The following is a 25393-nucleotide window of genomic DNA, read 5'->3' on the forward strand; positions in this document are numbered from 1 at the left end:
ATCCTTCAAGGTGCACATTTAGAATTTTTCTCCTGAACAGAACCCATCAGTTTACCTACAACTTCAAAGTCAGGCGCAACTGTAAACTGCTCCTTGCTCAAAAAATACACCTCTGTTGTCTGTCAATTTATGCAACTCCTAAAAAGATATATCCTTTTAAGTTACGGATGGGAAAAAAAACCCTACAGACAATAATGTGTTCGAGAATTAAATTTACATCATCATTAGAGTTCTCCTCAAAACAGAAAAGACTCGGCAGACAAATTTTACTAAGCATCCAAGTAGGTAGATGTGGCTTATTTACATTTTAACGCAGCTGTTCTCATGTAGTTGCAACTGAACTGCTGTCTTCTAAAGCAAAAGTTTAACTGTAACAGAAATAAAGGCATCTTTACACAAAAAAAACACTCCTTCACCTAAACAGATTCTCAAATTGGGAAATTAAGAGAGTAACAACCATCATATACCCAGAATACATAAGAGACCCTTCTACTTTTCATCCAGAAACCTCTCATGAACTGCAAGCATATAAAAATGACCAACAAATCAAAACACAGCCCATACAGCCCCAATCAGAAAAATGTTACATTAAAAAAAACCAACTTCAAAAAGCACAACTATATTAGTTTTTTTTCCAAATATCCTAAAGAAACCCTACTTCCAGACATCCAGGTTCTCCCAAATGTCAGACTAGAATTTGGTGGTAGTCCAGCTATTTAACAAGGTAAGTAGTCTACATAGAGTTTGAGGAAACACCTTAGTTATAATAAAAATTTCTATTTGCAGGAAGAAGATATCTAAAAGGTAACTACTACCGGCTATCCTTTTGAAACTGAACTGGCAGAAGAACTACCTTTCTTACTTGATCTAACTAGCAAAGACTCAGTAACTGATTGTAATTTAGTCAAAGGGAAAGGAGGAAAAAAACCCAAGATGATGGGTATTTTTGTACAAGCAGAGGTTTTTACTTTATTACTTCTACACAGCAATCACAAAGCCAAAATATCCTGGGGTATTTTCTAGCACTCAAAGGCAACAAACAGAATCACAGGACTTTTTTTTTTTCTCTTATATCTTCTATACTTTTTCACCACCCTTCCCTTAATAACTTCATAACACTACCCCTTTCTTTTCCTTGCAAGCAAGATTTTATACTCTGCTTCAAATTTCACAGGTATTTTACTATTCTTCATCTGCTCAGTATTGTCACTACTAATCCATTTAGTAGGAGTCTGTATTTTTAGTCTTAAATAAAAGCAAGCAAATGTCTTGTACTCAGGCAAATTTAGATAAATATATGCACAAGCAGTTTGGAGATCTCCGTGGCAAAGGTTTAATCTCAGAGCTAGAGGTTGCTGTCCACATTCTGAAGGTCTCAAAAAATCTACAACTTTTTGCAATAATTCTTATTGCCTGACTTCAAATATTAAAAGCAGATAGGGCCCAAACTAGAAGTTACATTAACACAAAATAATATTACCCCTACTACAGAAAGCTTTAACGAAGTTATACACTAGCCACAAGAAAAATCATGGAATGTTTATTACAATAAATGGGTTTATGTAAGAACAGAAATCCAATTTATCTACTAAAAGTCACTAAGCATGAAATTATTTTGACACATTAAAGGCTGTATTTCTTTTAAAAGTATTTACCTCACAAGTAAAAACTGAAGAATAACTGCACATACCATAGACTTGAACTGCATTTGCTGACATCCTTTAAACAACGTATCATTTCTAAAAGACAACAAACTTTGGTTTGTTAACTGAGTGAAATGCCCTTAGCTGGCAGACTGATCTGGGGAATGTAATGGATTATAGCTAAAATATAGCTAATTTTAGTAAAACTATCTTCAGTTTACAGGAAGTACTAATTTACAGAGTAGTGATTTCATAAAAATTAGATGCTGATGCTTCAGATGAGGAAAACACACTTCATCTCAGTCACTATGGAGGAAGGCAAGTGTGGCATCCCTGTCAGCCATCTGCCATGCTTCTCACCCAGAACGAGCACAGAACTCCTGACTGAGCCCAAACACAAGAGTGAACAGGACAGAAGACCCAGAAGAGGTATACAGAAATGTTGCCTTTGTCTGTAAGTAGGAATTAAGAAAGTTAAAAGTCAGCTGAAGCCAAAACTAGCAAAGGCTGGTAAAGACAAAGAGAAAGGCTACTAAGGACATTAGGAACACAACACAGACTGAGAAAACTGTAGGGCCACTGTTTAGTGACATGGGTGAGAGTGGTGGGTGCTTGCCAAGCCCCACCCTTGGCCGAATGGTCTGGATAATAACAAATGTGAAGATGGGAATCTTTGTATGTGTGAACCAAATAAGCAAAATTGTCTGACAGGGTATGGGCCCAAAACTGGTCATGTTGAAGAGCAAGAGGATCATCGGTTACATTAAACAGAAACAAGGAAATTAGAAGCACTTGTTTGATGTAAAGGAGTCCTCTTGAAAATAAAACCAAAATCAAATTGAAAGTCTTTACAGTGACAGTAACAGTGACTTTGGACGGATAACAACATCAGTTAAACTCTGGTTTGATGCTGTCAGAAGTGATTCCACTGACTTCATGATATCTGTCCAGGCTAAACCAATACAGCATCTCTCCTAGTGGAGGGAATATCCTGCACTCCAGCTAGCAGGTGGTCAGTACAGGGAGGGTCAGCACACACCTGAAGGGTACGAGTGTGAGCTTGTTAGGTATACTGTCACTGGCACATGCATTAGGAGATAGCACAGCACATATTAGAGAACAGCACAGATACACACAAATCTAAGAGTGTCCACATCTCCAGCAGACGTCATGTGCAAGGAGGGGACCCTGGAGTTGAAGAACAGAACAATTAAACAGCTTAGAAAGGCTGTGAAATGTGCATCCCAGAAGATAAGTAAAAACTTAACTAGACAAGGCTCTTAAAAATCTTTTCTAACTGACAATACTTTAGGCAAAGGATGATCTCCAAAGAATCCTTCTAAAATATAGATATATATATGGTTCTATACTTATTATTGTTCTCAACTTTGAAACTAAATCTCAATATAAGCTTTCTTTAATTAGATGTTTTAATATTTCTTCAAGGGTCTTATCACCATTTCTTCCATTCCATTTAACTTTTAATTAGGCTGATATTCGTCAGAGTATTTAATTTCTTGTTATAAAGTTAAGTACCACAGGAACCTAGATATATTGCTAGTATGCTAATTAGTCTAATACTATGAATATCATTATGCTACTTCTCAGGAAAATACAAGATATCAATACTTCACATGCATGCAGAAATACATCCATGATGTTTCACTTCAATAACTTTCTGATTACACAGAAAGTTATTTTGCTGCTTGGGATAAAAAATTTAATACGCACTGTCACCCTAGACTTTTCATGAAAAATAACTAACAGGAACACCAAAACACAACCAAAGAACAGTTCACTATTGTCTTTTATGGTTTAGAAAAATTAATACAAAAGGAAAGAACACTATAATATCTACTGCATTTACAGTTGAAAATTCCTGAGTCACGTCTCTATTACATGCCTAATTCTATAAGTATGGTTACACATTGTATTACACAACTGATGAAGTGACATCCTGCTGTATTTCATTCCAAAACACTGAAGTGTCTGAAGTCCCCAAACAAACCAGAAGACCTGTTACGAAATCCTTCAAATGCCTTCTCATTTGTCTCCATTTCAGGCATATATACATTTTATCTCTTCCACAAGTCTTTGCTCTCTAGTCTTCTTCATATTACCTTCTGACTTTCTTTTTTGCTTCCTAGAAAAAAGCCTGATTTGTCTTAGAAAAAAAAAATGAGCTACACTACGAGTTCAGGCCTTCAATGGTACCACCTGTTCTAAACGCCTGGGTGTACGCCAGCATACTTGGCATTACACACTTAGGATCCAGATACCTTAGTGTGAACAGGCTATAAATAACAGACCAAAACTCCACTTTTCTCTTTCAAGCAAGACTACAAGATCACTAAATTCCATCTGTGAAGACATCATCTCTGTATAATTGATTCAACAACAGAGAGGAACAGCACTGCTCTAGAACTAATGTCTTTTAGAAACTGAATCTTAAAGCAAAAGTATTAGTACTGCAACGGTTGCATTCATAAATGAGAAGAAGCATAATCATATTGGAAACCACAATCTTGTTTGCTTGATATTCAGTGCTTTGTCTAAGCAAGCTTCAAAGGAGACAAAGCAAATAGACACAGAAAAATTAAAAAATTATGCAAGACAGAAACATGAGCCTTCCTCAAAAGAAAGACCCCATACAAGGGCACTCTCTTTGCAGTTAATATGTTTGCTCATGGGTCCAAAACCACCCATGCAAGAAAAAGGGCTGCATGATCACGGGGTGACCATGACCAAACAAAGGGGCATGCAGGAAAGAGAGAGAAATAGATTAAGTTTTAATGCACTGAGAAAGAAATACACTGAGTTCTAATGCAATAATTTTAAGGACTCATTTGGAATTTTCTTTTAGAATAATCTTGTTCAGAATATTAACTAAAACACGAACTATTGCCAAAAAAGAGCTGCTACTAGGAGGGAAAGAGCCTAACATTAAAGGGAAAATGCAAAGACTGAGAAAAGTATGTAATTACAATCTGCCAAAAGATTACAGTGCTTACCACTACATTGGAGGCAAAGTTATTTCAGCTAATGAATAGTGTTTCTGTTTTAAGAAGCTGGTCATCTCTAATCATGGCCCACTTTAAAAACTGTTAGCACAAAGTTTCTGCTCTGAGTGGACAAATTTATGTCAGCTTTTTCAGGAAAAAAGTTACTCTTTAGACAACTGCACAATCCAACTCCTTAATGCAGTATATTTTCAGTTTACTTGCCATTTTAAAATCTGAGAAAGACAACTTCCTATGAGTTCATGGTATTTAGCGATAGAATTACAGTTCCTTAGAGGAGTTGAAATCCCTCAGTCTGCTGGTGTTACGAAGTTAGAGACCACCAGAAAGTCCCCAGTTAAGACAATCAAAAACACATTATGCAGCTTGCAAGAGTCCGCAAGTGCCTGATGAATCCATGAAGTGTAACAGTGCCTGGCTAGCATTGGCACATAAAGAACTGCAAGACAGTCAATGCTCTAAAGGCATCCTACAGCCCTGTAGAACTATGAGACATCTCCAGACCCACCAAGCTATCTTTGGTGACCTTCACCAGTCTTCACAAATTACCAAAGTTCCAAAACAATGTCTTGCAATTTCAAGTGGTGATGACTTGTTTTATGAAGTATGAGTTCTCTGCCAGTCAGCTGCCAACAGCTGCAACCGGAGATACGATTGCTGCACAAAGTACATTACATACATGATATTATCATCAGTTACATGCAGCATCTGGGAAAGCTCTTATAATGGTGACTCACCAGAGGATCTCTCAGGGCACAATATAAAGCACATATAACTTTCAGAGAAGCAGCGTAACACAGATTGGCTTTTCCAGAATCAGTGCTACTATAAATGCTGACAATCCAGGAATAAACTAAGAATTCAAATGGAACTTTAAAACATAAGGGGATGACAGTACTAAAATGAGCACTATAAAAAATTATGAAAATGCATAATAAAAAAAAACCCATAAGGATCTTCCAGAAGTGTTTATTCTAAAATGAAACAACCAACCATCATTTTTATACTGTCAGATTTTTCAAAAGGAGTACCCTTTTGTCAGTTTGCAAAAGAATGATTCATTGCTCATTAAAAAACCAAACGCTGCTGCTATATTGAGGCTCTACTTTTTTTAATGACATGGAGAGCCCCATGGTAACAACCCACATTCTAACAAGCTGCAACTATTTAAAATATTTTTCCCTCACCAATTTAATACACTCCTACACTCTTTCCTCCTCATGCTACAGTTACAGTACAATGAAGAAAAGCTACTGCAGCAAGGGACAGAAATTGTTCTGGGTACCCCTTAGAAGAAACAGCAGTTGGAGGAAACTATCAGCTGACATCATTCCTGCTGACTAGTACTCTGCTGTGGTAGTGAAGTCAGTAGGCTTAGAAACACTTATGTTCACCTGCCCTTTCCTTAGTAAATAACCCTTTCACCTCTTCCCTTAAAGCAGATCTAACACTGCTAGCTTGGCTCAAGGAAATGGGAACTTTAACATCACCTTCACAGGCAGACAGTGTTACTTACATAAACTATTTTACAGGGCACATAGTGCATAAACAAACTGTCCCCTACCTACAAAAACATGTTACCTAGTTTCCAGATATTAAGATAATAAAATCGAATTACTTTCTCAGAAAGCAGTTCTAATAATTTTTTGTAATGCTACTGGGCTGCACTAAGTCATTACTCTCACCACTCATCTTCACATTACTATCTTATAAACAACAACACAGTGTCAAATCTATTACTTATTTCTAATCCCCTGCTTCCATTACATACCAGAGTTATTCAATTATATATGATACTGATCTAGGTTTCTTTGGTATATGAACATGCCAACTTGTGTGCTATGTGAAAATCTAGACCTTAATAAGCTCTAGAGATCCCCCCTATACAGAGCCTAAACGGCACTTTCAGAAAGTTTGCGTGTATTATAGTACTATGCCACCTTCTGAGAGAATGAGACTTAAAAAAAACCTTCCTCTGGAGTCAATTCACAAGAAATACTGGTGTTTAGGTCAACAAGCTACACCTGACACATTTCACACAACTGTCTTGTATTTACAAGTTTCTAGCTACAGCCAAGAATTCAGTTCAGGTAAGACTGACTTCACAGTAAGCTAAATACCTCCAAACCCAAGAAACAGAAAACAAAATGATGTAATGTACATCAAACTATTTTGTACTGCTAAAGTACCTTTTATCTATTCTTACATCATCACTAAGCAATTACATTAACCAAGGAAGCAGATGTATATTAAGAGGGTAACTGTTTCTGGACCGCAAGTAAATATTTAGTTACATCACTTCACAATCAAGAAATAATGAACGTTTAAAGAGCTCAGAAAAACATTGATTTAATATTGCACTTTTTAACAAATCTCCCTCCCCACATCTCCAAAGATGTTTCACCCTAATAAACATACTTTTAAGAGTGAAAATTGATCCTACACCTTCCTCTTTTCAAGAAAAAAATGTCTGTATGTCTCTCTAAAATGAAAAAATCACCGAGTACATCATATAAGTCAACACAGTACTATATCTAGAAAATAATTTTATTATCACTAAAATACATAACACTGCCCTTCAAAGAGTCATGCTAGGATTCAAGCTGCAAATCAATTAAAACACATGGAGCAGATCACAGTCCGGAGCTCTTTTCGAGCTCCTTCCAAACTCATGAATGTGATCATCTCTCTTATCATCTTCAACAAAGTCTTTACATTTATAGCAACAGGGTATACTAAAAATAAAACAGCGTGCTCCAAAATAAATAAAAAAACCCAAACGACTAATCATCAGGGAGAGTGACCGACTCCCACGGCAGCTCGCTGCAGAGGGGGCACGCCCTACTGCTCCGGGAACAGTGAAGCCGTGGTAACGTGCTCCGAGGAAGTAGGACAGAGAAAGGCACCGAAACACATACAGCTGTGATTTCAGCACATCTTTCTTTTTCCCTCATTCCGCCGTTTCCACTCAGCCCCCGCGGGGCACACGGCAGCTTCTCGCGGGTGAGGAGGAGGGATCGCGCCGGGGGAGCGGGAGCAGCCCGCCGGAAGGGCTCGGGCCAGGCCGGGCTCCGCTTCCCCTGGTCCGCCCGCACCGAGCCTGACCGCGGCCACACGGAAGGGGCCGCACACGGCCGCCCCAGGCTTCTCCTTCTGTTCGCCAACCTGAGCAACGAGTTCCGGCTGAGCCGCTCCTCCAAACCTGAAGAACCGGGTTCCCGCCCCGCTTCGTCGCCCGAGTTTTGTGTCTGTGACACCCTTCCTCCTCCCGGCCCTCGCCCTTACCCTGCCTGGGCCCCAGGGAGCCTTACCTGCGGGCCAGCCTGCCGCAGCACCGGGACGCCTCAGGAGGGAGGGGGGGAATTGTTTCACTCTTCCCTCCACCGCTTCCAGGGGTGTGAGGGGCTCGTAGATCCCGGAATTACTTCAGGCTCCTTCCTTCTCTCACTCCCTACGCCCCGAGATAGGGGAACAGTGGCAAAAGCCGCCCCCAGGCAACCAGAGTGCCCGTCAACACGGACCGTCCACGGGCCACGGCAAGGGAACTGCTACCTCACTTAACCCTCTCCACCGTCCCCTCCCACCCGTCCCCCACGAGGGGTTGGGGGAACCGGAGCTGCAGGCAGACAAGCCGCTCCGCTCCAGGCCGCCCTCCTCTTCCCCGCCCCGCGCTCTTGCCTCCTCCCCTTCAGCGCCGGGCGCTTACGGCCACATCGAGAACTCGAGTGAGAGACTGCGGTAAATTTCAAACCGCCTGCAGGGCCCTGCGGAAGGAAAAAGGGGCTGGCGCTAAGCAGAGGAAGAGAGAGCGAACGCCCGACAGCCGAAGCGCAGGAGGAACCAGAACCCACGCTGGCACCGACAGCCACCACACTTGCCCGGCCCCCACGCAGGCCATGGGCGAAGCGCGCAGGCGCCGCGGAGGAGAGGGCGGCACGCCCGCGTGCGCAGAGCGGGCGCGGCTGCGGGCACCGCGGTGGGCGGTGCCGGGCGGTGCCGAGCGCGGCTCGGCCCCACTCCGCTAGCAGGGTACTGCTCGCTTCCTCGGCGGCTGATCGGCTGCTGAATCTCCGGGCCGGTGTCGGTGACTGCGTCCTGTGGCAGCCTTTCAGCTCGGGGAAGGCGAGGAGGCGATCCGAAGGAGCAGCGCCCTCATCTAGCCCCGCTTCTCTTTTCCTCAGCAGGCAGTGAGGGGCGGGGGGAGGGGGGGTCGTTTTCTATAGTGTGTCGTACTGCAGTGCACGCTCTCCGCCTCGCCCCCCTTATCGTCGGGCAGGCCGACTGCTCAGTGCTGTGGTGCGTAGAGGTAGGTCTGATACCACCTGTTTTGTGCTTCATTCCCGGGATTAGCTAGGGTTTGTTTTTATTGATCGGCCTTCCCCAGGGAACGGCCGTGCGAGGGCTCCCAGGAGACCGCGGCCGCCGTGGAAGAGCAGCAGCAGCACGACTCGCCTGCATCAGCCGCGGCCGGGCCTGGGCCGTGCTCGTTTGTGTGCCCAGCTCAAGAGCGTTCCGGAGGATTTACGTGGATGGGTGCCAGACAAGGTTTATGGGTAAAAATCGTTTGCAGACATTGGCACCTTACCTTAGACTGGCCTAAACTTGACCAGACTCATGTAGTATCAAAATGTAAATACAAGTGGCCATCATAATCCTTAAAGATAAAATACAGGGAAAAAACCAAATTACTGTATCATTTTATATATTGCGGTTTATACACAAACAGTCATGAAGCTTAGTGAGATTCTGCTGTGAGATAGGCTTGGGATCACACTGGTAGTTATTTGCTTTCCAACACCTCTTAACTTAAGTGCAGGGTGTCTCTAAGAGAGTAGAGATAATTAGAGGAGATGGCATTTTGTATGTTGGAAATTACATGGAAATGAAAAAGCACTGATAAAATGACAAGCTTAGTGGTAAGACTCAAAAACATGCAGGAGACAGATTTCAGATGTCTTACTGAAACAAGCTCAAGTGGATGTGCATAAAGAAAAAGGGATATGCAAGTGATTTAGATCTATTAAAGCCAATGTATAATGTATTTATTGTGTTTCATTAGTATTTTATAATTTTCTGTGTGAGAAATGTTACACTCTTTCAGTCTCTTCAGCTGATCATACAGTATAGCATCACCATGCTTATTTTTAACATCACATTAATTTCTGTAGTAATGAGGGATGATCTCACTGGAGGGAGGTGAAGTAGAAAGTTTCTCATGGGACATCTATAGGAAAGACCAAAAAAAGTACTGGCTTAAAACCTTCCTTTTGATTTGACATTTATTCTTCCAGAAGGACTTGCCTGTTGATTTTCTGGGCTTTATGGAGAATCATCATTAAAAACATCTTGGGCTGTTTTGGTTTGCCCTAGCTGGTGGGAGGAATCTTTTATTCATTCTTGAGTAGAGGGTTAGTGTATAACTTTCTGAAATGTGACATGTCCCAGGTCTGTATGGGATCTCTATTAATGTATTGCTGTTAAAGAGGATATTTTTTCAATTATTTGTACATTTTTCTACGATGAAGTGTTGATATGCTCATCCTGCTAGTCTTTTGATGTCATAGACTGCACATTTTTCTTTAATGATTCAGTAAAATGCATGTCTCCTTGAGAGCAGGCATGTGTTTTTGTCACTTGAAAGAGCAATTGTTTACTTGACTGAAAAGCAGTGTACAATACAGCTAAAACAGGCAGTGGTACAGGATGGCACAATAGCAATTCTGAGTTCAGCATTGTTAATGAATAGCTGAACAGTCAGGTTATATACAGTTTGATTATAAACCTTCAATTTGAAGCCAGAAAATGAGTTATGTTAGAACTTCTGCTATGAAATGACTGCAGTTACAAAATGATCAATAATTGGGGTGTCTTGATTAAATTATTACTGAAGCTATTATAAAGCTTGCTTTATTAATAATGAGTGACAGCTAAAAATAAGAAAATGAATGAAGTATCACTAGATATGCCTTTGAATATTTTTCCCTTCACTGTTTTATACTGTATATATTTTATACAGTAGGTTAGTATAGATCCCTTATCATATGTAATTGAACTTGCTGATTTGCTCTCCCTTTTCTCTAGAAATCTCTCTCTAAAACTGTTTTGCACAATTAAGGAGTTCCATGGGTGGACTCATAGTTCTTTTCAGAGTGATTGTCACCTGAGAAATTATTTCTAGTATGAATCTGCAAATCAGTTAAATGGAATACTTTGAACAATGTCAACTTCCTACAGTAATGTGTGTACAGTTTTAAAGAGATTTTGTCACTGTAACAACTTCTACAAGAGAAAAAATATGTTTACCTTTGCAATGTTTTCTCTTCGTGCAGTTCTGAATATCTGTTTTTTTCGTCCAACACTTTAGCATTTCTAATCTTACCATTCATCTTTAGTTTTATGATTATTGCACTGTCTGATTAAGAATATAATAGTGTTAGCATCCCACTTGTAGGATTATAGTGTAACATAATTCCTGATGCCATTCCTGTATTTTCCCTTCTGTGTCCTTTCTATTCTCTCTCTCTCCCTCTCATCCCTTTCACCCTCCCTTTGTGGAAAGAGTAACTTCCAGGTGTTAATTTAACTGGTAGATTGGTTTACTGATGAAGACTCCTTGATTTAAGAGCATTTTAAGAAGTTCTGACAACCTCATCAAATTGTTTCTGTAATTTCCATTTTGTGTTCTTCTTTTCCAGTAGTTTCCCACTCCTCAATTCAGATACTGTCACTCAGCAATTCATTTGACACGATTAAAAATACTTTCTTTTTTCTTTTTCCTCCCCCAGCTGCAGTAGATCCTCTTTTGGAGATTCCCAGTATTGTTCATAATTGATTGTTTGCCCCTCCCCACAAAAAGGGTGTTATAATATTCCCTTGTGACAGGTAGAAAATAAGCTTTTTGTGTCTACACTACAAAATAATTGTAAAGCAGTTTTGTAATGTAGGGATCAAGTCTTGCTTTTTTATTTGTTTTGCTTTTCAAAAAAATAATTGGATGTGCATACAAGAGTTTCTGTCAGGCCTTTTCAGTCTTGTCCTCTGCCACCATTTTTTAAGACTTTAATTCTATTAAAGATACATTTCAGTCATCACATATAGCCACAATTACATATTAAATAAGGGTTTTCAATCTCAGCATTGATATGGTTTTTAAAATTCCAAGAAGAAAAGAAGCACAAAAGATGCCTTTTTTTAGGTGACCTTTTGTATGTTATCTTCTCTCCGCCAATTTTTTAACTCAAAAATTGTTAGAATTTATCTACAAAATCTTTCAAATCTTTCATAGAATTTATTGGAGTATGGAGAGACTATACATAGACTTTCTGTGTATGGTTTTTGCATACATATAACATTCACCAAAAAAACAAGGAACAAGTGGAAAAAAAACAAGCTTTCAAAATTCTGGACTGTTTTTTGTGGACATATGCACATTTCACAGCTGTTCTTATAGACTACATACATAAAGTTTCCAGTAGTATTAGGTACTGCAGAATGAGTGAGATTTAGTTTTTCCTATTACCTTATTTACTTTAGCACTGGAAAAATCTGTCAGGCACAGTAGAGATTATGGACATATATAATAATTTTGATGGGGATTGGTGCTCTCTATTAGTAGAACTGCGTGAGTTTCCATTTGATTCTGATCCATTGCATCCTCAGCAGGAAGATAATTAGGCGGCCTGTTGAATAGCCATTGAACAGCTACCTAAAAATTTGTATTCCAATGTTTTCCAAAAAATCTGGACTACACAGTAAATACAGTCTTTTTTAGAAAACTTCCATTTTAACACAGATTGGTTAATTGACCAAACAATTGAATTGAATTCAATGTTCTCAATATTCAAGATTTTCACTGTTTTGGTAATATTTTTCGTGTGTTGGCGTGTTTCTGTGTTCTGGGGGTTTTTTTTACTTCTTTCAGAAGCAAGTAGAAGCAGTAGAATAATGTGATTTAAATTTAAATTAATTCATTTAAAATGCATTTATAGGAAGATTTTTTTAAATTGCTATGGATCAGTATCCATGAGTCTTTGTTTAAAAGACAAGTGCCTTCCAAGGAAGTGGGAAACCTCCCTTGGAATGGAAAACATGAACCCCTTCCCTCAAAATTATTATAACTTTGAAATCAAGGGGCTTTCAAGGAAAGATATGGGGAAAGGAATAACAGCTCTTTACTAGAGTATATCTGTATAACAAGGCAGACAAACAGCCACATGGGCAGCAGCAGGAGCAGCACCACAAGCCCAGTGACGCCTTCTCTGGGCCGCAGGCACTTTCCCCTCCCGTGCAGTTCCGGGCACAGCCGGCAGGGGGCGCTGGTGGCTCCCGGCCAGGCAGGGCGGGTGCGATGATTCCCCCGCGCCGGCAGGGGGCGCTGTGGCGCGGGCCCGGCTGCCTCTCCCCACACGGGCAATGGCCGCGCTGCCGGCGGGAGAGACAGAGCGGGGCTTCAAACACACAAACTCATGGGGGGCAGCTGGTCCCAGTGACCCTTCTGATGGCTAAATGCGCTGTAGCAGGAACTTCAGAGTAGCAGGCTGGAATGGCAGAGGTGAGCAGACTCTGGGGTGGCAAAATGTAGCAGAAACTCCACAGCCATAGCAGGAGCTGCAGGGGGTTGCGCAGACACTGGGTCTCGAGTTAAAGAGTAGCAAAAAGCCCAAAGCAGCAGCAGAAATGAGCGGGACTGGAGAGCGGCAGCTGGGCTCCCGCTAACAGCCGGGAGACACTCCCTTGCTCGGGGAGGGAAAGGGGTTGGGGTCCTGGGTTTTCCTTTGGGACACCTACACAGAGGGTGAGGATCCTTTGCAGTGAGGTTGGGTGTTGATAAGATCCCAGTTCAATGGCTGCTCTTACAAGCAAAAGCTCCCCCACAGTAAGGAAGAAGCAGTAAAGGATGGAACTCTGCAGTGGCAGGGAATTCTCCCCACAGGAGCAACAGCACCATCTCCTCCTCTGGTCCCCAACAGCAAAAGAGGGTGAGGAGCTGATCTCAGCCCCTCAGCCCGTAACCAAAATCTCATGGTATCTCTGTCCTTCCCAAGAGAAAGCCCCCCAGCTCAGTAGCATCCTGCACTCTTCCCCCTCTTCGTTGCTATATCTTTTGTCTCTCTTTAGTACCGTTGTTATGATCTCTTAGACAGCAAATGGGAGAAAATCCCTTGAAAGGAAAAAAAAAAATACTACCCTCCAACTCCATGGTTATATAGTAAAATTTTAAGCACTGGAGTTTCTGAACAGTGTTCCAACATCAGCTTGTTATTGAGAATTAAGGGGAAGATACTTTATTTTGATAATCCCATTTAGATGAAAGTAGATTATGAAATATCTTAACAAAGTTTGTGGATGAAGATTTTTTTTATTTGTAAAGAAAAATATTGACATTCTAAAATGATATTTTTTAAATTAAAGTGGTTTTTTTTTTAAATTTGGAAGTGTTTATACGACACATAGCAGTATATTTAATTTTCACATAGAGCTTTTCCATTCCAGCTAGAGATCCAAGTATCATCATCCTTACAGATTTAGTAAGCACTCATATAGATATCTTTATGATCTGTTTGATCTATGTAGAGATGCTGATAATTTCCTATGCTAAGATCATCCTTGAAAACTCAATCAGAAGTCCATTCTATCTAGTCTATGTTTGTTATATATCCTGAAGAGAGGTTGTGTAAATCCTAATTGACTTTACTGATTACATACAGCTCGCATAGAGGATCACTTGTTTTTGTAAAACTTACAAGCAGTGACTGCTGTGTGAGTAAATGCGGATCTTTTAGTATGTACTCACCTATTTTTCATTGTCACTTTTCTGACTCCCATTATTTTCTTAATTTAGAAATGTTATTAGAATGTAAAGTTTAAATATGAATTTTTAATACATTTAGATTTTTATAACACACTAAAATCTAATGAGCATTTATCATAACTCTTCTATGCCAAATTATCTTCACCTACTACAGTTTTCCTACCAGGTATGCATAGGTGAACACATTCTTCATAACTAAGACATATATATACTATGGATTTTTTTGTATTTTTTAGAAAATATAATACAAATTTAAATGCTCCTATTTTTTTTCCTACCTGAAGCAACCACTCTTTTACAATTCACTTCAAAATCCCAAATGCGTAGATTCTTCATATAGCAAAAATAATTTTCATTAAACCTTCATTTTCTCCAGCAAAAAAGCTGATGCTGTGTAATGTATTTTTTAAATAACCAAGTGGACAACGAGACAAATAACCAACTGACAGCCAGACAGAGAGAGATGCTTCTTATTCCATTAGTGTTTTGACTATGCTGCTGCACACAGCTTCAGTGCACTTCTCTGTTGGTGTGTGTCTAACATTAACTTGTGTCATCATTTGAAGATGAAGGTTGAAGTGGAGAAGCAAAAGGACACTGAAATTTAAATTCTAAATCTCAGGGTCTGAACTGTACTTCTGAGATTGTCCAATCCGTTTATTGCTTACAGAAAGAGAAAATGGTAACCTTGTTTCTTCTTTTTACACTTAATCAACATTGCTTCTGGTCCAGTTTTTTTATAGCTTCTGAGCCGTTGCTGCCTCTTCAGTCAATGGCAGCTGTGGATGCTTAGCACTCCCGAGAAAAACAGTCCATTGCAAATAAGCAGATTTGGTTTTATAATTTTGTTTGCTGAACTGAAAATCAGAAGGCTGGGAATGAAGTAATATTTGTGTATAAGGCACATGCACCCCAGAACTAGAGCAAAACCAGCTTTGCAGGTCATGTTAAAGAAGATAATAGCTAAAATACTTGAAATTTTAGATCTATCATACCATACAAATGTTTGTTGGATATTTGTGGGGTTTTTAAAAGGTAAGTTTATATTCTTTACATTTTAGAGAATTCAGAACATTTAGAATTTAGAACATTTAGAGAAGTGCAGAGCTGATAGAATTTGAACCAATGAGAGAGAAGAAAAATTTAAAAAGTTCTCAGAAATGTTCATAATAATTAATTTAAAATAATTACAGTTTAAACCATGTCTTACCTGTAGAATATAGCCTGAACAAATTTGCATTTAGTAATTTACTTTATGTAGCATTTTAATACAGCATGTCCATCTGTATTCTTATGACAATGTGTAGATCTTTCCTTCAATGAAATTAATGAAGCTATAAGAAAACACCAAATATTTAGTTGTAACATACAAATGTTACAACTAAATATTTGGAGTCATCTGGTAGCTTCATTAATTGGCCAAAGTGAAAAGTGAATAAATAATTTAAACATTTAAACAAATTAATTCAACTAAATTAAATTGATAATACTCCTTAAATATACATTGCATTTTAGAGCTTGAACATACTTGATTCATTAGATATTTGTAATTTATTATATATATATAATAAATATAATAAATTATATATATTTATTATATATATATTTATTATATATATATTTTTATATATATATAATATATATATAATATATATATTTATTATATTTGATATTGAAATTTATCTTTATGTGTACTTTGTGTAGAATTTTCTGAGGGTTATGGCAGCTCAATCTTTCTGACCTAGGAGCAAAAAGTAAATATTTATGTTTCTGTATGTAATGTGTAGTTCTGATCTAAAATTAAATTTAATTTTGTAGAATTCTGTGTTTGATGAATGAAGAAAAAAGATTATTTGCAGTTTCAGAGATTTTTTTTTTTTTGCTTTTTCAGGAATTATTGAGATAATCTTGCAAATTGTCATGACTGTTAAGGGACATCCTGAATTATACCTATGCATAATACTTATGTAGTTTCTGTGAGACTTCTTGAATTACATTAGCAGAAGTTAAACCAATTGAAAGAGAGTAAAGAAAGCTATAGATTATACAAGTAGAAGAATCTATCTTCAACTGTTTCTAGGCTGAACAAATGTAAAAGCACTATAAAAGCAAGATGTCGCTCTAAGTATATATTGGACAATTCTACTTCCAGGCATGGTTTAATTCTCAAAAGTGACATAACACTCTTGCTCAACATTTCCGTAGAATTTGAAAGGAGAGCCAGAGTAAATTTTGTGATGATTCATGCCTGAATATTTTGAACGCTTCCTGTTCTGACTAGCTAAGTTGAAAAAGTGAGGGAGAGCACATGGAATAAGTATCCACTTGAGAGATGGTTGCAGTTGAGCTCAACTTTAACAGGTGTCTCCAAAGTCATACTTTAAAAAAAATGGGATTACACAGCTGTAATGAGGATACTGTTTGGCAAGGGAGGACTTTTGTTACAGGAAGTGTGATGAAAGCGAGAAATGCTGGAGTGGTTAAAGGAGCCAAGGTTGAGATTTCTGAGCAAAGTTATTTGAGATTTCTGAGCAAAGCTGTACTTTGAACCACATCTTAAGCATTTTATGCAACAACTTAGCTTTGCTACTTTGTTATAGATGTCAGTTTATTTAACCACTTAAGACTGAAAATAAAAGCTTTTAGGATTTGTTAATAATATGGATATATTATATATCCAATAGAATGGATTAATCCACCAATTCAAGAGTCCTTCAAATCACCCATAGAAACTGAAACTTTTGATATTATATATGAAATACAGATTCATGCAATATGTATAAACCAGAACATCATATGCTAATAAATTAAGTATTAAAACTGATAGAGGCTGAACAGAATCTCAAAGAAGTCCCAGTGTCTAATCACAAGCAATTACTTAAATAACCATTTCTTGTCGTTAGGTTGTTCCTTCACCAAAGATGTTATGGTATTCTCCTAATTCTCCATGTCTGCTTTGCCTCAAAACTTTTGAGAAAAATATCAAATAGACACCAGGCCAGTATAAGTAAGATGTGTACTGACTGTTTCCTGAAGGAAATATTACAGTTCTCAATTCCTGGTAAGCAAGACAGCATGCATATTTTTAGGAAAAACCAATTCTGCATCTGCATTTGTCTACTTTTTATGTTATGGGGAGAACATTTGGCTGGGTTGCTTGTAAAAGATGGTACAAAGCATAACCAGTAGGAGGAAAACTGCTGTCTAAACACAGAAGTATGGGTTAATGTAACTAAAATTAAGTTGAGTGAAGCTACATAATTTGTCATCGATAAGTGTAGAAAAAATATCTGCAGTATACCCTGGAACAGGAAAAAAAGTGGCTTCCTGTCTATGTGTTGTTAGTGATAAAACAAACACACCCTTTCTTAAAAAAAAGAAGTAAAAAGGCCTCAGGAGAAAAAAAAAAAAGCTTCCATACAGGGAGAGGAAAAGCAATAAAAACTCTTCTTCCAAAGTAGGTATTTGAGGGTTGGACTTGTTCATATTTGTCAGATTTAAAGGAGTAGCATCCAGAAAGGCTACTAGGAGTTATTTTCTAAAAATTTAGCTCAGAAATTATTGAGGTCAAGAAAAAAGTTGTAAAGGAGACACTGAATTTGAACTCATCTGAGATTCTCTTAGTTGCAATTATTTTACTTACTGACTATTTTTGGGCAACTTAATACAGTATGAAAATGCAAAGTTCAACTAAACTATTTTACTTCTTCCTTTGACCATGCTAGGTCAAGATGAGCAATGTGAGAATTTCGCCTGGAAATTTCGTGAAAAATCCAGGTTTTCATTTGCAGTTATACCTTTGATAATCATAAATAAAGACTACAGCCCATCATCCACCCTGGAAAGGAACGCTGATCACCCAGCTGCTCTGACGTCACCCCGTGACTGGCACCCTGCTAAGTCTGTATAAGGCCAACAAGCTGGTGCCCCAGCAGTGAGGGTACAATGCAGGCGTTGCTGGCTGGCCACCTGGGAAGCAGCTGTTCTCTGCCCTAAGCCAGGCAGCTGGCAGAAACCAAGTATTGTGAGCTCCTTGGTTTGGCATAGAGAAGGCTAGAGAGTGGAGCTTGCAGGGGTATAGTAGAGGTGAGAGAGAAGGAGCTGCAAAAGCATAAGCTGTTCCCACTGATGGGCTAATGAAAGCTGCTGCTGTTTGCAGGCTCTTGCTGGCAGGCTCTTGTTGCAGGTTGCTGTAGTAAAAGTGCTACAAAGGGCAGGATTGTAAAGATGTGAAGGTTTTTACACTGGTGTGCTGAAAACCTAATACTTATTATCCTTAGGCAGTTATGCTGCTCTCATTTCTCAATATTGTGCTATTATCTCTACAGCGAGGCCATTTTCTGATCCTTTTTCTCTTCCGTATTTGCACTGTGAAGTCTGATTTTGAGTCCCATGTTTGAATTCTCTGCATAGTTTATATTTGCAGTATTTATACATTCCCCTATTTCAAAATATGTCAACAAACAAAAATATACTTAAATATTTAAAATAAAACAGCCAGAAGTTTATGTTAAAAAGTAAACAAATAATGATTTTTATTTAAAGACTATAAATATTTTTTGTTAACTAATGTGCTTGCCAAGTTTTTCATTCGTAAAAGAAGCATTATTTCTGTCATCAAGCCCCTTAAGTATTTACACTCGTCTCCCCTCCTAAAAATCATAGTCTCTGGAAACGTTGGAGGTGTCACAATAGGGGGAGACAGAGGCACGACACATGAGATTCATGCAACAACAGCCAATGTTCATTCATGGACACCCCCTTTTATAGGGGGTTCAAAATTCCCACTCTTACACACCTGGTTGGTTGGGATCTCAGCATCACCTAGCTCCTGGCCAGTTAGATGTCTGCATTCTGAATGGAATGGGATTGGCTGGGATTGACTCCCCTGTTTGGATTCAAATCCAATTTATCATCATTGCCTTATCCGGGGACTCTTTACTTCTACTCTTTAACAAACTAGGTTTGTTGAGTTTGGGGTTCTGTTGTGGCCAAATTTATCTGTGCAGCTTCAGACCAGCTGTAGCTGTCACATGGAGGCATTGGAGACAGAAATACTGAAGGCATAGAAAACTGAAGTTTGTTTTCAAGTAGCCTTCACCTTTGAGCAGTCTTATTGTTAGACTAAATTAATAGAACAACAACAGTCTTCCATGAGTGCAGAAATTAAATTAGTCTCACTAACTAAAACTAAAATTAACAGTTGTTATTAATAGATTTTATTGCATAATAGTTAAATTTCTTATCTGCAGTGGTAATCCTCTCAAACAGGCATGAGAGAACTCTTGTTCTTTATTATTTTCTTCACACCATATCACAAAACATTTCACTTGATCTTTTATTCTTTTGTCTTCTTGGGGCATCTCTGCAAGAATGATGCAACTGGATTTACAGATTTCTAAATTGGCACAAAAAAAGACAAAACTGCATTCAAAAGGTGTAAACTGTTGAACTTAAGACATTTTACTTGCTTTTGGACAGAGTGGTTTGAAGACTGTTCATGTACCTGTCTCTCTGCTCTGTATTGTGTTAGCAGAGTATCACCTCTGTTCTCTTTGTTCTGAGGCTTCTTTTCAGCAACAACTGTGTTTACCTGTGTGATGTCTGCTTTTCCAGTTTGCTTTTTGGAGACTAGGTATTCTCCTGAAGTGACAATTTCTCCTTTGAACTCCAGAGAAGTACCCCCTTGATTCTGAGTATTTCAGGCTACTTAGGTAAGTACACTTCTAACCCACTCAATAGCTTCACGGCGGTTTTGCAGGCTTTAAAGTGATATCAACAAGAGACTGTTTTAAAAGTATACACTGTGGACTCCACATTACTGACACCAAAGAAGCTAAAGTGCTATCATTCATGGTGTTTTGTTACTTCATAATGTTCACAGTTCCCTCCCTGTATCTAACCCTGCTGCATGGCTCCTGCTTCAACACATGCTAAATGGATTACACCAGAAGACCCTACACCTCAAACAGTTTGGAGGTAGGATATTACTGTGAGAAGCGAAGATCACTTCTAAAAAATTTTAAAAGTAATAATGGATAAAAGGGACAATAACAGCGCTGAGTGCATAGCCATAGCCGGAGGCATGCCGGCTAATCATAGCAGCTCTTATATACTTTTTCTATTGCAATATCAAATACATATTCATGAAGATTATATATATTCAAACTTTTTTTAAAACTCATTTATATGTTCTGGGAGTTCTTTAGCTTGGTCCAACTTCTGACTCATATTCTTAGAATATGTGCAATAATGTGGATGTGATTTTGAGGGTCGTGTCTGTCACATCCTCACAAACGCCCCCCATTCCACGGTTTCAGCAGACAAAAGTTATTGATCATCAAAGGGTCTGTGGCAGAGGTCCTTCACATCCATTCTTTAAATGTTATCAGACCATGTAGACGGTTTTTGCTATTTCCACAAGTACATTAAATCAATATCAGCTATTTCACAAATATATCTGAGTTGTTCTCATTATTGTCAGTTAGTTACAAAAATAAAGGCATTAGTTATTATTTCACAACTACTGCTACTTCTGCGAAAGTTAACATAATACACAACACATAGCATCTACTTTAATATTTGCAAAAGCCAAAACTATAATATATGTTTATCACACTGTCCACAAACTAAAATATCATCCGTAAATGGTGTTCTAAGGATATGAGCTACACAGGGGCCAGGGCATTGACCACAAAAAGCTGACAAATTATACTATTATCAAAAGAAGTCAAAAGTGATTACAAACTGTACTATAGTAAAACTGTAGTGATTAATAATGATTTGCGAAAGCCAGTACATAATAGTGAAACAACTACACAGTTATTTGTAACATTACCCAATGAGACTTTCTGACATTGTTCATACCTGTAAGGAATTTAAAGGTTTTAACAGAGATTGGCAAGAAGGAAAGCAGTATGTTACTTGCTTGTTTGTTCCTAATGGACTAGCAAAAGTCTGGACTGCTAGGCTATAAAGCACAAAATATCCAGAAAAATACTTTGAATAATAAAATTAATGAATATGTGAGACTTCTTATTGTGCCCAATTAGATAAACTTAAATAAACCATTTTTAGTACATGGAGGAAGAGAAGAAAATACTGCGTGCAACATTTTCAGTGCAACTATTAGAATACAGTTTGAACAAGAATTATGGAATACATTATGCTGAGTAATGCATCATGAGGGCATGTGAAGGGTTACCTTTCTTCTAGTATCTGAACAGAGCCAAAAGGAATTATTCCTTCCTTTTAAGAATTTCTGTGCATATTTATAGTATAATCATGAAATTTTAACTGTCAGCAACAGTGTTTCTCAACATGATAATAGTCTTTGAGGTGAACAGAGTTCTAAGGAATTACATGACATAAAAATATAACATTACTAACTATTTTTAATAGTTACAGTGATGAACTGAATAAGGCAGGATAATAGAAAAACAGTAAATTATACTTGTAAGTCAAAGACTATTCTAGCCGTTACTGGAAGGAGACAGAATTACATCTTGCTGTTTCCATGAGCTCTGTGTATTTTGACTCAAGAAGCCACAGCAGGCCTCACTGCCTGAGCATGCCTGACTCTTCATCTCTGGTAAATAATTCAGTGTAGCACTTCTCTGAGGAAGTAGTATCACATGTTTAATAGAAAAGAATCACCGAGTAGAAATCACACTGTAAGTTCTTCAGTGAGCAGTGACTTCCATCATAATTCTGAGTTTCTTTGGCTGCATGTACATTACTGATAAATCAGAATTGAGGCGCTCCCAATATGGTTCCTGTTTCATAAGGACTTGACAGTAATGGATGTATAAAAAGAAACTGCCTAAAATCCTTTAATTTAGCCAGACAGAAAATAAAATACAGTTGCCTTGTTCTTTTTGTGCCTGGCTAGTTTACTTTATGTTGTAGTACTAAACCAACTTAAAATTTCTAGTATCTTTCTAGAGCTGAACTTAATGATTGTGACCTCTGTCTGACCCAAATATACTGAATACAGTTTAATACTGAGACAATCCTGATCAACACAGCATCTTTTGTCTTACCTCACAAAGGTGCTATTCCAAATGAAGTTTCAGGTGCTGCAGGACAAGTTGAGGTCAGCCTGGTTTTTCATAATATAATAATTTGAGTTCGTATTTGGCTTATTAAAAATGTAACTGTATAATTGCATCCCTTAAGTTAAACCTCCTTCCCCTTCAGGAGTCATGGAAAAGTTCAAGTGGTTTGATGGAAATTACCAGAGGAAATACTTGTGAAGACTTGTCACTCTTTTGTGATGATAAGGGGTTTTTTTAAGTGTTTCTTTCACTTGTGTGAATGTAACATTGCAATACTTCAATTACAGCCATCAGAGTTTATTTTGAATGTTGGAAAACAGTTACTTTGCTACTTAGAAATTACATGTTCCATTTTAATAGAAGAACTCATCAATAAGTAATACTTTATATTAGTAAATCAAGATGTTATATTTTATATTAATAATTAAAACTATTCTGTGAGCTGTACAACCCAATATCTCTGGCATTTTCCATATAAGCAGGGAAAGACTTAATGTGTGAGAAAGGAGGGTGGAATCAAAGTGACAAAATGAGCAAAATCTGGGACAGAACAGTTTGATTATTAGAATTTTAATTTAATTTTAAATAGTTCGCGGTAAGAGATGAAGATACAGAGTGTCTTGGGGTGATTTTATGATGATACTCTATTCCCTAATTATCTACTTGATGTCCAGAAAGTGGCTGCTGTAGCTTTAAGATGAACCAGGGGCCAGAGCCTGTGAACCCTGAGTTCAAACTCTCCTCACCCCTGTGCATTAGCCACAAAAGCTGACAAATGATACTATATCAAAAATAGTTAAATGTGATTACAAAATGTACTACATGAAAATTGTTGTGATCAATAATAACTTGCAAAAGTCAATACCTAAATGTGAAAGCAAATAACTATATTGTCATTCATAATACACTGAACATCCATCTTCCCATACACAAACAAACCCTGCTGTGAAACCCCCAGCCCCACAGACCACATCCATGGGACATTCGTGTGAGAGGCAACTGAGGGGGTTTCACAATCCATCAAAGACCCCCTTCAAGGTGCTCCACAGAATTATTCCTGTGGCCTTGCACCACAGCATTGCATGTGATGCAAAGTGATGCGACAGATCCAGAGTCCACTGCAAGAGATTGTGTCAAACTGCACCCCTCCATGGGAGGTACCTGGCCATTCCCACCCAGCCTGAGTATATATTAATCCATTGGATTTTGTCCTTTTTGGGGAGGACTCTCACCACCCAGAAGACCAGCTCGAGAGCATCTGTTGCTGCTGGACACAAAATGAGTCACACAGATGCAGCTCAAGGTGTGGTGAAAGGAAGAGACCTTTATTTTCTTTTCTCAATATTTATAAGTTTCTGACCACGGCCAGGGATTGGATAGTCAGGTTAACACCTTCCCACCCAACCGCACTGGCTGTGAGAGATGTCCATCAAAAGACGTGTATCAGGAAAGAATGTATATATATTTATGTTTACAGTCATTTGTTGCTATATTTTATATATTAGTAAAGGCCTGTATGCACAAACCAGCCTTTGAAGTAAGTCGTGATATTAAGGGCTAAAGTCCTTGAAACCTTCATGCAGAAGAGAGAGTAAAGCAAAACAATATCCCTGTGTGTAAGAGAAAAAATGTAAACTGTGTGTGTTAGCCAATAGTAGCTTGTTCTGCCTGCAGACCCTGTAGAACCCTATAAAAGTGTGCTAAAGATAGAAATAAACTGGCATTCACGATTACTTCTGTGAAGAGTGGTGAAGAGCTGGCGGTCTCTCAACATTTGGCGCTCTGAACGGGACACCCTGCGGGCAGGGGGGCTTCAGTGGATCCACACACGGTGGGACGGAGCCTTGGACCGAGGTTGGTGGAGCGGATCTGAGTGCAGATAGATGCTGCCTTGGATCGGTACCAGATAGGCGGCTCACGAATCAACGGGGGTGAGTCGCTGGGGGAGTCCGAAGGCAGGGGCGTGGTAGAAGGGTCGCACCCTTCCCCCCTGCCGCCGAGCCGCTAACATGGATGTGGAATTTGTAGCGGCAGAAAAACTGCTTCTCTGCATCCTCGTTAAACGAGGCGGAGCAGCCAGGGAAAAGGACCTGAATATGCTCATTATATGGGCTAATTGTCATGAGCATTTGCAGTGCTCACTGCTTCTTGTGGGGCAAGAACGGACTGATATATCGGCTCTGATATGGGAAACGGCAATTACGGAAAAGAGCAAGGACACTGTGTTTCTCGGTCGAACTTGGCAGATTGTAATTAATACCTTAAAAAACAGAAAAGTGAGATATGCTGAGGATGTGAGCCCTGTAATTCTACCTGCGTCACAGCGGCAGATGCCTTTACCTCCCACTGCTGGGCAAGCTCTCCTATCTATACTGCCCATGGAGAGAGGGAGGGAGAGTTAGGGAAAAGAAAATAATGAGAAAAAAGTTCCACAGGGAACGCTGAAACAACGAACAGAATCTGTTCAGTTATGGCAGGATGTGATACATCCGGAACTATTTGCTTCATTTTTTGAAGTCACTTTTAGCACTACAACCTTATTTAAGTTCCATCTTTACCACCCTGAAAGAAAAGAAGCCAGATTTAGACTGGTTTCCACCCGAACCAGGAAGATATGAGGGAGCGAGGTGAGCGCAAGAAAAGTTCCAAGGCCACTCTGAACAATTACAGAAAGAGCTGAGCAGAAACAGGTGGCTCAGACAGCTTCAAAGAGAGACAAACTAGTCAAAAAATCTCAAACTATATGGTATCTAGTTCAAAATTCATCCTTGTAATTAGAAGCTGATAAACGGCAATGATCACCGTTGTTAGCACCTGGCCGTGAGAGACTTTTCGTGTAAAATCGCCTGCTTTTGCAAAAGT

The 25393-nt window shown here is 38.9% G+C and overlaps 1 protein-coding gene across 18 annotated transcripts in view; it reads right to left on the reverse strand.

Moving 5' to 3' along the window:
* LRRFIP2 (LRR binding FLII interacting protein 2) overlaps positions 1-8552 on the reverse strand; it is a 55163-nt gene extending 46611 nt beyond the window's left edge. For 10 of the 18 annotated variants that reach the window (XM_058830608.1, XM_058830612.1, XM_058830609.1 and 7 more), the window contains exon 1: positions 7582-7687. In XM_058830608.1, the coding sequence (XP_058686591.1) occupies positions 7582-7617 (36 nt within the window). In that variant the 5' untranslated portion in view covers positions 7618-7687. Of the gene's footprint in view, positions 1-7581; positions 7694-7974 lie in introns of those variants that run through there. The other 8 variants (XM_058830619.1, XM_058830617.1, XM_058830620.1 and 5 more) reach the window with 5 other exon arrangements.
* Between the last annotated feature and the right edge of the window lie 16841 nt (positions 8553-25393).

The sequence above is a fragment of the Poecile atricapillus genome, chromosome 2, assembly GCF_030490865.1.
Source record: "Poecile atricapillus isolate bPoeAtr1 chromosome 2, bPoeAtr1.hap1, whole genome shotgun sequence".
NCBI lineage: Eukaryota > Metazoa > Chordata > Aves > Passeriformes > Paridae > Poecile > Poecile atricapillus.